Source organism: Stenella coeruleoalba (genome assembly GCF_951394435.1).
Source record: "Stenella coeruleoalba genome assembly, chromosome: 19".
Classification (NCBI taxonomy): Eukaryota; Metazoa; Chordata; class Mammalia; order Artiodactyla; family Delphinidae; genus Stenella; species Stenella coeruleoalba.
In genome coordinates, this window is record NC_137165.1 from 9,796,083 (window position 1) to 9,806,977 (window position 10,895).

Below are 10,895 nucleotides of genomic sequence, written 5' to 3' on the forward strand. Positions count from 1 at the left end.
ACCCCAGATGACCCGTGGTCCACACCCCTCCAAATCCCAATCGAAGCTCCCTTCCCCGAATCACGAAAGTCCATTCTCTAGTCCCGGATCCCTAGTTTAGCTCAATTTCTGGGCCTCTGTCTTCTTACCATCAACAAGCCCCAACCCTCTTAGGGGGACCCAGGAGTCTGGCTCCCTCAGTCTCTGGTTCTTACCCCCGTCCTGCAGGGGCTTCAGCTTTCTTCTCAAGGGGGGCGGGGTCTCTCTCCCCTCTTGGCCTCGGCTCCTTTATCTGGCCGGGATGTCGGGGGCGGGGGTGGAGGTGGGGTGAACGCCTGGGTCTGTATCCTTCCTTCCTCCCTCGCTCTCCAGATGGCGAACCCGGGGCGGGGTCTCCGGCTCCAGGGCGGGACCTCAGAAACACTAGGTGGTCGTAACGTAAGGGGTCTTGGGCCACTGAAAGTGGAACTGATGGGACATTGGAATTGGGGCGGAGGTTGGGGATATTGAGATTGGAAATATGGGTGACCTGGGTCGTCGGGGGGCCTGGGACAGCGACAATTGGTGTGTTGGCTTTAGGAAGGAACCTGTTACAGGAGAGTGAATACAGCAAAACTCCCCCTTCCAGTGTACGGTATTAAGGGAGATAAAGGGGAGCCCAAATAGGAACTAGGTTTGGGGAGGTGATAGTGGGCTCCCGTGGGGTCTCAGACAGAGGGAGGGTGTGGTCATTCAACAGGCTCCTCTAGCGGGGCCTGCAAAAGAGGGGCTCTGGCCGGGCGCGGTAGGGAGGGGGCGGATATGATTTCTAGTTCGTTTCCTTCCATTGTCCTGCGACCGGACGGCTCCGCCAGCTGCTTCCCCTCGAGGAGGTGGGGAAAGCCCCTGGTGGGGGCCGAGAGACGACGCTCAGGAGACCTAGGGTCCGGTCTTTCGCTCCCGACTCTCTTTTGAATCCTTTTAGGGATCCAGCGAGACAGACTCCCGCCCAAAGCCCTTTCGCCCTCCCCCAGTCCCAGATCTTTAGGGCCTCGGGCATCCGCCCGTCGGCTACGCTTGGAGGCTGGCGGGACGCCGGGGTCCAGCGCGGCAAGTAGGCAAAGCTCGGCAATGTTTGGCTCCTTCCACGAGGGGGCGGACGAGCACTAGCCTCGCCTCGCCCGTCTTCTCCACCCGGCTGGGGGTCCACTCAAACGGGGGCGCAGGATCGATTAGGTCTGAGCGGCTGAAACCTTCGTTCTCCCCCTCTTTGCTCTGGTTTATTTTGTCCAGGGGACTAGGGTTGGGCGGAGGGAGGGAGAGTTAGGCGACAGAGGGGACTTTCCTCCGAGGATGGGTTTCCTATCTGGGGTGAGAAATCCGCGGGCTTTGGGAACAAGGGAAATGAGTGGGACAAGGAGCGGGATCTGAGTCCTGGGAGCCCAGGGTTTCTATTCTTTTAAGCTAGATACTATTATCCGTCTTTAGAGGTGACTTTTTAGTGAACATTAATATGAAAGTTGGGTGCAGTGAACAGACAGAGGGGAAACAGGGAGGGTCTCAGGGTAAAAGAAGGGAGAGAGGGCAGGAGGGGCTGATAGCCCCAATTTAAGTCCCTGATCTGGAAGATAAGCACGGGTCACACCCTCGTATTTTGTTTGGGGAGAGTTGGTGGGGCAAGGTTCATTTGGAGAAGTGGGGCAAGAGCTGAGTTCAGCTGCAAAGCGGGACTTGCATCTGGGCTCAGGAGAGTCTACCGTTGCCCAGTAATGACTGACCATTATCCGTGGAGCTGCATATCGAGGCCTGGGGCCCTCCCCTTCAGATGTGAGGGTGTCTTTATTTGGGTGCAGGAAACAACTGCTGAGAAACTGGGAATGGGGAACCACTGGGGATTCACGGTGGTGAGGTGGCTTTTGCAAATGAGGGTTGCTTTGGTCTCTGCCCAGTTGGAGGTGGGAGTTAGACTGGGGGCTCCCTTTGGTATCAGGATGGAGTTACTTTTGTGTTGTCTGGTCAATTTGTCAATTGTGGGGTGCATGTTTACTATGGGGTGTTGAGTTAGTTTGTTCTGGGCCCTGAAGCCTGCATTCAGGGTTGAGGGCCAGTAGTAAGTCTGAGGTATGGAGCTGATTTTGAAGCTACGTTAGTTAGTTCTAGGGGTTCTGACACCCACAATTTGGAGTTTGTCATCTTGGAATATCAGGGGAACCTGCTAGGTGTTTTTCAGAGGTGGATGAGGATTTTGTTTTGGGGATTCATAGTCATCAGTGTATGTGGACAATCTGATTTCAAGTGGAGTAATTGTGCTGGTTTTGGGGTGCAGTCTGTTTTGGGGTGCCAGATAAGTTTTGAGGTTCAGATTATATTTGGGGGGACATGAAATTCAATTTGGGGTTTTTATTAGCTTGAGGTGGAACGTAATAGGAACCTGGGAGCAAGTTTGAAGGCCTTCTGTGGTTGTGGGTCCTTGCCGGGGAGCAAAGCTTTATATTTGAATGTTGTGCAAACTTACTTTGAGGAGGGGGATATTTCTGTGTATGCACTGAGAGCCAGGAGGCTTTTTCCAGGGGGAGAAACAAGATGAGGGCCCAGGGTAGGAGACTAAAGTTTTGGGGTGTCCTTATTTTGGGGTGTTTTGCCACTCTTTGGGTGCATTTGGTGTAACTGAGTGATGGATCGTGAGGTGAGATTGATTTTAGGGTTCACTTAATTTGGAGCATGATGCTGCTTTGGGATGTCCTTTGCTTATAGCTCCCGCTCACCCCAGATTCTAGAAGTCTCTTTCTTTAGTGAACCTCCAAATATTCCCAGGATTTGAAGGACGAAATTCGGAAAGGGAGTGTATCTCCCCTTATTTCTATGTGGCCTGGATAGATCTGAGGGAGAAAAGGTGGTTTCAAACTCTGAACCCCAATTTCTTAAGGGCACATACCTTGGTTTGGGGGCAGATGGGGGGGAAATGGAGTGTGTTGTGGTAAAGTGGACACCCCTGACTAGGGCAGTCTGTTGGAACTGTGCAAGGAGAGGTGGTAGTGAGGTACAAGGAGGGGAATCTTGTACCCTGATTTTCTAGGATAAGAGCCCCAAACAGAAAGCAGACAGAGGACTGGGAGTGTGGGTGAGATGGGGGGGGTTCCCCACGGCAGCAGGGGCTGGGGGGTAATCCAGGCCAGCTCTGCACACCCCGGTCCCTGCTCTCTTTGGCTCTCCTCCCCTCTCTCCCTCCCACCGCCCACCCCCCCAACCCAAGGAAAAAAACTGCCTGTGCAACAGCAATGGCAGATTCCAATCCTCCAGGCTTTCCTAAACCACCACGGAGACCAGCCAGGGGGGAGGGGAAGGGAGGATCGGGCTTTCCTGCTTCCCTAAGACTGGGGCTATGAGCTTGACCTCCTGGCCCCTAGCCCTTCGAGGAGTGCCCCCCTCCCCCGGCCTGGAAGCCAGGTGTCCTGGACCCTAGCCCCCGAGCGGGGGGGTGGGGGGGGGCCTGGAGAGACGGGGAGGAGGAAGGAGGGAGTGACTTCCAAAATTGGCATCGGGACAGAGCAGGGCTGGCGGGAGGCAGGTGAAAGACGGAATTTTCCTGAAAAAACGGGGGGATCTGAGGACCCCAAATTTGGGGAGCTAGTCCAGAACCGTCCAGCCAACATCCTAGATTTTTTTGGGATTTTTTGGGGCCCCCGGGACCCCTCTAGATGGGGTGAGGAATGTAGTGTTGGGGGAATCTGACTGGGGCATTGCAGCTGCCTCTCCCGCCGAGTTGGAGACGGATGGGCTGGGACGGGTTTGGGGGGGGGTGTCCCCAATTCTGACTGGGAGTGGAGGAGCCCCCTCATGTGCTCTCTTGTGGGGGTCCCCCCTCCCTAGGGCACTCCCCACTCCCTGAGCCAGCCGAGAGGAAGGAGGCCAGCGATGCGACTGGGGCGGCTCCTTTCTCCTGCACCCCAAATGTGAGGGATGCACCCCAAATTTTGTTCCCTTCAAAATAGGGGACCAGGATCTCAGGGGAGAGTAGCTGAGGTAAGTGGGGAGGAAAGTGTCCCCTGTTTTCAGGAGAGACGTGGCGGTTGGGGGGGAGGTTTGGAGGTGCGTGCTGGGGTGGGGTCGGGCTTTGTCAGCCTTGAAACTGGGGGGATGATTGGAGAGGCTTTCTCTTACACCCCGAAACTGGAGTCCCCCAGATGGAAACCAAAGACAGGCCAGAGGGCCCCCCAACATCCCCAGCCGTTAGTATAGTGTTTGATTTCTGTTTCATCCCCACAAAGGCTCTGCCGAGGATGGGAGTTGGGGGCAGCTGTTCGGTTTTGGGGGTACGGGGGTGGCGTGAGGAGCAGAAGGCCTTGGCAGGATTTGATGCTGGACAGATAGGGGTCTCGACCGAGGGGGTCCGGCATCCCCCGGGGCCTGAAAACTCTGCTTACACCACCATCTTAGATCTTTTTGATTGCTAAGAGTTTTGGGGGGTGTGTCGGAAGGTGGGGGTGGTAAAGGGTGGGATGGGAGGTAGGAGGATAACTTTTGGGTTTTAGGGGATATTATTGTGATTTGCGGAAGGGGTCTTGGCCCTTGGATTTTGCTTTCTGGTGGGTGTTTTTTAAAAATCAAGTCCTGGACAGGAGAAAAAGGCTGAGGGAAGGCCTAGGGTGGGGGTGGGGAGAGGCATGTTTGTCTCAGCTTAAACGTGGCTTTCTGGGGTGGGCCTGCCTTCCTGGGCCTGGTGAAGGGGCTGGGGGGGGGTTGTTGCGGGGGGTGGGACTTGGGTCCTGGGGGTCCACGGGGAGTGGGGACAGTGCTGGGGGTGGACTACCTGGCCCCCAGGTCCAGATGGCCCTCTTCCTGTGCCCTGCTGCTCCCCTTTCCCCCTGGCCTCCATTTCCTGCCTTTGGCCTCCATCTTGTGGCAGGCCCAGGGCCCAGGGCGACTTCCGGCCCCCCTCTCCCGACCATGTTCCGGCCCCACCACCTCTGGACTGCCAACTCCCAACCCTGCTGTCCTTGGCCTTCTGTCTCTCCTTGCTTTCTCTTGGGTTCTGACCCAGGGAGGGGAGGAACGGACACAGGAAGCCTTGGGTCCCTGCCCTTGCTGAGTCGAGAGGCAGTCTGTTGGTCCCCCCCAGTCATTCCCTGCTTCCTCTGCCTCTGACCCCACCCTAGGGATCCCCTGAGCAGAGTTCCTACAAGGAAGATGGTTCCAGTCTTATTACACTGCGAGCTCACCCCTTAGGCCCCTCTCCCTCCAGTTGCCTGCTCAGCTTCTAGCTCTGGTTTCTTGTTTTCCCCAACGCTTCTTGGGGCCATGTTTGCCTTTTAAGCCTTCCCACCCTTGGTGGTAGGGGTCTTCACAGCACTGCCTCGTGCTCCCTTCTTCTCAACCCACCCCAGTCCTGCTCCCGCCCCAGCAGCACACTGTGGTTTGTACGGCACTGTGGCCACGTCCAAACCACACTGTGGTGTTAGAGCGAGGGTGGGGGAGGCACCGCTGAGGCCTGGCCGGGGAGGCCACCCTGGAGAAGCGACACGAAAAACATCTGGGGCCTTCTGGTGAGGTGGCGGGGGTGGGGGATGAGGGTGGAAATGGAGGTGTGAAATCACTGGAAGCTGCCCTTCTGAAATCCCCAGGGTAGTCTCAGGAGTACTGCCTGCCAGAGACCCCGGAGTAAGTGCTGCCTTCAGAGAGCAAAGTGGAACCTTTGTTGCCCACACCCAGCTCCCCTGGCTCTAGCAGCACAGAAATATTGGCACTGGGAAGAAAGCCTGCCAATATTGGCTGTGCTGCTCCAGGCAGGGTGGTGAGAGCTGCTGAGGAGGGGCTGAGCCCCGGGGTCTAAGGAGAGAGGGAGGTGTCCCTTGCACTCCAGTAATGTCAGGCTGAAGGCACCAAGCTGAGAGGGAGATCTTTACTGTTTTCCGTATAAAAATGTCCATCAGTTGGGGGTCATAGGGGTTGAAGGAAGATGCTCATACAGCAACAGCAAGGTGGGCCACCCGGCAGCCTTTCCACCCTCTCTCATGCAGGCCTTGCTCAGAGTCCCAACCGGTCCACAGGTCCAGGGTGAACAGTGAGAGGGGTGAGAGGTGGAAGGCTCAGCAAGAGAGCAGAGGAGGATCAGCGGAGGTCAAGAGAAGGCCAGAATCCAGGGTCAGGCTGTCTGGAACAGGAAGTAAAATGGGCCGAGATGGGGCGAGCCCCAAGTATGACTCCCACCTCCCTAGAGCACCAGCTCTTTGCAGACCCAATCCCCTGCATGCACAGGAGGGAACCTTCTCTTCCACAGCCCCTGGGAGGGGGATCCTGCTGAGACCCTCCCCCACCCCTTCAGCTGTTGTGGGAGGAGGAGGACTCCTACCCTGGTCGAAGTTGAGTTTCTTGGCTGGAGGAGTTTCTCCTAGCCCTTCGATATCCACCAGGTCACTGTTGGCGTCCGAGTCATTCAGAGCACTGAGTGTCACATCTGGGAGAGGGGCACAACCTAGGTTCTAGGTTCCCTGATGGTCCCCCCCAACCCGCCCACTTCCCCAAGTTTCAAGCTCTCCCGCTCTCCCTCCCTCCCTCCCTCCCCTACCCCAGCCACCCTCTGGGAACCTTCACTGGGAGAGGAAAAGAGATCTGTCCTTTGACCCAAGCCCAACTCTCTCACTGAACATCAGATGGGACCTTTAATCCCCAGGCACCAACTCCACAGCCCTTACCAGCCTTCTGTTTCTTTATGGGGGGACCGCCGGCCTCAGGGGCACTGGAGCTGCTTGGTGGAGGGGCAGCTGGAGGAGGCGACAAGACACCAGATGCCACCTTCTTGGGCCCTTTCTTGGGTGAATCAGCTGGAAGGGGGATGCCGGAGTCTTCATATACCTTGCGTTTCACGGTGGCCTTTATCTGAGCCCTGAAGAGAAGAGAGAGCAAGCTAGGAAGGGAGTCATCAGAGAGGCTAAGGGAAGCAGGGAGGGGAGGACAGGGGCAATGGGCAACTCTGAAAGAACACTGGGGAGCCCCTTCATAAGAATCCAGGTGAGGGCCCCGACTCTTTGCTAGGGTCCTCGTTTTCCTGAAGCCTTGCAGTCACTTAGGGCAAATGGAGCCTGAAGAGTGAAGTCCAACTGAGAGTGGGAAAGGCCCGTCTTCTACTTCTCTTCTGGGAGAGATGTATGAATGTGGAAGGCTACCAGGTAAGCCTGGGTGACCTACCAGGAGATTGAGACTTATTAATAGATCCTGATCCACTAGCTCAGAACCATAATATCCCTGGAAACACCACAGTAGAGTCTCAAAAGATCTGTATAAATAACCAGGGACTTCCTATTACCAAATTCAATTATTGGGTGTCTCTGGAAACCTAAAATCAAATTCTTGTAAGGTCCTGATTACCACAGCATTTTAGTGACTTCTGACCAATTGTGACAATTCTTTTATTCTTTCAGTTCTCCAGGGACTTTGTTGCTAACAAAACTAGCAACAGAGTAGGAAAGATGTTGAGCTGGAAGGGAGTTTGAGGAAGATGGAACAATGGGTATGGAGGAAGAAAGCTGCCCACCCGCCCTTTCTCTGCCAGCCAACCCTCCCTCACACTGTCCGTTCCTTGATGACACAGCTGATGTGATTAAGATCGTCCCCAAATCGCTTCACAGCAGCCCTCAGCATCTCTATCTCCGTCTCCGTCCACTTGGCACTGTCAGAAGGGGAGAAGGGAATAGCGAAAGTGGGAGGAAGAGGGGTGTGGAGCCAGCCCACAGGCTACGCATTCCACAGCAACCAGCCTCCTCCCCGCGATGCCTGGGGCCCCTTGCATAAAGAGGTCCTCCTTAAAAAAACAAAAACAAAAGCAAAAAAGAAAATTCTTAAGGCGCCGTGGGAACCCTGCGGACCCCCAACCACACGATATTGAAACAACCGCCACCTTAGAAGAAAACTTCTCCCCCATCAACGTGAAACAGCTGCTTATGTAAACAGCCCACTGAAACCCATCCAACAAGTGGGGGTCTTACAGACAGAGCTTCTAAACACAGTCTGCTGCAGTCTGACAGAATTCCACATGATTTGGGGGGTGGTGTGGTGTGGGTAGTGGTGGCGGTCTATGGTCTACCAGTTCGCAGCAGGGCAGGGCTGTGAAATGAGTCCGGATTATGAGCCTCGGTCTGTGGTTTATCTGTCATTCATTCATTCAACAATCATTTATTAACACCTACTCTGCGCTGTGCCAGGCACAAGGGAAACTAACATCTGTCCCTGCCCTAGAGAGTGTCGGTGTCTGTGATCGAGACCCAGCGTCCGCTCTCAGCGTCCATCTCCCAGCCCGGGCTCACGTACCCCGCGGGGGAAGAGTCGGCCACGGGATGCAGCTGCATGGTCAGCTCCCCGAGCTTCGTGAAGGCGGCGCCCGCCGCGGAGAAGATCTCTCCAACCTGGGGGGCGGGGCAGCATTACGGGGGGCCGGCGCACAGTGCCGCGCCGGACCGCCCGGAGCCCCTAGCCCCACCCCAGGCTGGACTCCCGCCCGCCCCTCGCCCGGGATGGAAGAGCCGGGAGCCAACTTGGGGGCCCCGCCCTCCCGTGGCCGCCAGGGAGCGCTGTCCGCGAGGGAGGTCGAACCTTTGTAGACGCTGACGTCATGGCCCCGCGCGCCTCCTCACGGAGACGTTGCCGCCGCCGCTACCTCGGAGCCGGGACCACGGAGAGCAGGGCGATCGAACGGCTCCAGCCCCCGCGCAGGAAGTCCCGCCCCTTCCCGCAGCTGATTGGCTCCAGCTCGGCCGCTCACCGCCTCACCGCCTCGGCGCGCGGGAAGGAGAGTGGAAGACACCGCCTCGCTTCCGGCCCGGCTTCACTCCACTTCCGTCGAGGGGTCGGGACTGCCTATTTGGAATCCGAGCTCCAGCCCGGATGCCTGCCCCGCAACCCATGCACACACACGAGGCTTAAGAGAGCAGTTTCTCTTTATTGTGTAACGAGACAAGGCGAGGGGGCCGGAGGGACAGGGAACGGCCAGCCCCGACCTCCCTCCACTGGAGCCGGGCGCCAGAGGTTGAAGAACAAGGGATTCAGTCTATCGCCAGGGAAACCCAGTCCGCAGAGGGCGCCAGACTGGGGGTGGGGGGGGTGTGACTGGGTGGGGGGAGTCTTTAAATAGAGGAGGGGGCTGGAGAGGGGGAACGCGACGGTGCTCTAGCGCACCATGTATTCCTTGCGCTTATTGAGCCGAACTTGGCAGAAAGAGAAGCCTCCGAGGAGGAGGTAAAGGCCTGCGGCGATGAAACAGTTGTAGCTGACTTGCTCGTAAAGGTTGTATATGTTCTGGGGGCCATTCCTAGGGGTGGGGATTAGGCAGAGAAATATCGGAAACATTATTAACAGCAGCCAACATTTACAGAGCACTTACTATGTGCCGGGTAACCGTTCTAAACGCTTTTACGTGTATTATCTTAATCTTCATAACCCTATGCGGTGAGTTCTGTTATAGCATACACTTTGCATAGGTGGAGGAGGCACAGAGAAATCAAGGAAAATACCTAAAGAAGCCACACCTAAAGCGGTGGGTTTAGGATGGCCGCTGAGGTCTGACTCCCAAGACTGCTCCTGTGCGCTAAACAGAGCAGCCAGTTCCCTAGCCTCTGGGCCCCAAGCATCCAGCCTCCTGCAATTCCCCGCCCATAATTCTGACCACTTCCCCCGCCTCTGCACTTACTCAAAATCTTTCTCCGTTAAGGGAACGTCTTCAATTAGCACAGCGGAATGGACATTGAAAAAGATTCCGAGCATTATCTGCAAAAAGGGAAAGGGTAGGTTGTTGAACTCAGGCACCTGACCTGGTCACTGCCTGAACTCCTCCCACTTCGAATGTTGCCACAACATCTGGGTATGGGAATTACCAGAATGAGCTGGGATTAGGGATGGCTGTTGCCGGATTTGGACTCCAGTCACCCGGAACAGGGCATGAATGGTGACATAGAGAAGACTTGGCTGGGGCAAGGGTTAGGAATAATGAGCAACCAGGAACCAGATTTTCATCCTCTCCAGAGGCGTCATTATCACGGGACAGGGAGGAGGGGGTCAAAGGGAATCGGCACTTCTCCATATTACTTTTTCCTGAAGTGGGTCGGGTAGAGTCCTCGGGAAACAAGGCCCAGCTATCCATTTCGGGAACAAGCTCTCCCTTTCCCCACTGCCCTCCATTCAGCTCAAGGATCTCTCAAGAACGTAGCTCTTCTTCCTCCTACCTTGAGGGTACTCCAAATTGACCAGCCCCCGGGCCCATTCCAAGCTTCAGCTCCCCCTCTCCCTTCCAATTCCCCATTTCTCAATTCAGTTCTGTCTCGTTCTCCAGCGGCTAATCAACCACCCCCTCCGGCCTGTCTGCTGCTTTCAAACTCCTGGTGTCTCCTAGCCTTCCAGCCCTCCAACACCCGGGCCCCTCAGGCCCTCTCCTCTCCGGTTGTCGCCGGGCAGTCCCCTCACCAACATGATCACTCCCCAGGCGCTGAGGACGATGCCGCAGGCGGCCAGCTTGGGCCCACAGCACAGAAGCGACGCCATGAAGAAGGGAGTCGGGGATCGCCTAGATGTGGGCCAGATAGGAAGGCGGTGAGAGGAAGCCCCGATGAGCGGGGTGGGGGGAAGAGAGCTGGACTTGGGGGCTCGCGGAGGACCGAGCGCAGGGAGAGCGACTGAGGGGGCGTGGCTTCCGGGCCCAACCATCGGGCTGGCGGGCGCCAGGCGGAGAACGCTGGCGCCTCCGGGTCCTCTCGGACTTCGGCGGGAAAGGGCGGTGTTTCTGAAATCGTAGCGGCCCCTCGGGAATCCCTTATTGACCCATATGTAGCTGGGGTGCGAGTATTGCAGGAGCAAAGTTCTCCGGTTTCTTGGATTTCCCCCCTCTCCAGTTTGGAATGGGAGGAGCCAGTATATCATGTGACCAAGTCTGGCAAGTCACGTGACGAGGAAGA

The 10,895-nt window shown here is 56.5% G+C and overlaps 2 protein-coding genes across 4 annotated transcripts; both read right to left on the reverse strand.

The window, feature by feature from the left end:
* Positions 1-5,848: 5,848 nt before the first annotated feature.
* On the reverse strand, positions 5,849-8,693 carry BACC1 (BPTF associated chromatin complex component 1). Of its 3 annotated transcripts, none has more exons than XM_079905698.1 (6): positions 8,545-8,692; positions 8,263-8,357; positions 7,523-7,624; positions 6,651-6,841; positions 6,308-6,412; positions 5,849-6,109 (listed from the first exon to the last, which is right to left on the reverse strand). In XM_079905698.1, the coding sequence occupies exons 1-6, from the start codon at positions 8,563-8,565 to the stop codon at positions 6,045-6,047; spliced, it is 579 nt and encodes a 192-aa protein (XP_079761824.1). In that variant the 5' UTR covers positions 8,566-8,692; the 3' UTR covers positions 5,849-6,044. The 3 variants fall into 3 exon arrangements, with proteins under 3 accessions (XP_079761824.1, XP_079761825.1, XP_079761826.1); XM_079905699.1 differs by having other exon boundaries at positions 5,849-6,105; positions 8,545-8,691; XM_079905700.1 differs by lacking the exon at positions 7,523-7,624 and having other exon boundaries at positions 8,545-8,693.
* A 424-nt stretch (positions 8,694-9,117) lies between these two features.
* Positions 9,118-10,593, reverse strand: RNASEK (ribonuclease K; the record flags this gene model as incomplete). Its single annotated transcript, XM_079905701.1, has 3 exons — positions 10,408-10,593; positions 9,638-9,714; positions 9,118-9,259 (listed from the first exon to the last, which is right to left on the reverse strand). The coding sequence occupies exons 1-3, from the start codon at positions 10,483-10,485 to the stop codon at positions 9,118-9,120; spliced, it is 297 nt and encodes a 98-aa protein (XP_079761827.1). The 5' UTR covers positions 10,486-10,593.
* Positions 10,594-10,895: the final 302 nt, after the last annotated feature.

What these genes read in the sequence shown, in the direction of transcription:
- BACC1 (XM_079905698.1), bottom strand. Translation starts at nt 8,565, where the DNA reads ATGACGTCAGCGTCTACAAAG. An exon ending in GCCGACTCTTCCCCCGCGGG is followed by an intron (nt 7,625 to 8,262) that starts GTACGTGAGCCC and finishes CCCTTCTGACAG; the next exon opens with TGCCAAGTGGACGGAGACGG. An exon ending in GTCATCAAGGAACGGACAGT is followed by an intron (nt 6,842 to 7,522) that starts GTGAGGGAGGGT and finishes TCTTCTCTTCAG; the next exon opens with GGCTCAGATAAAGGCCACCG.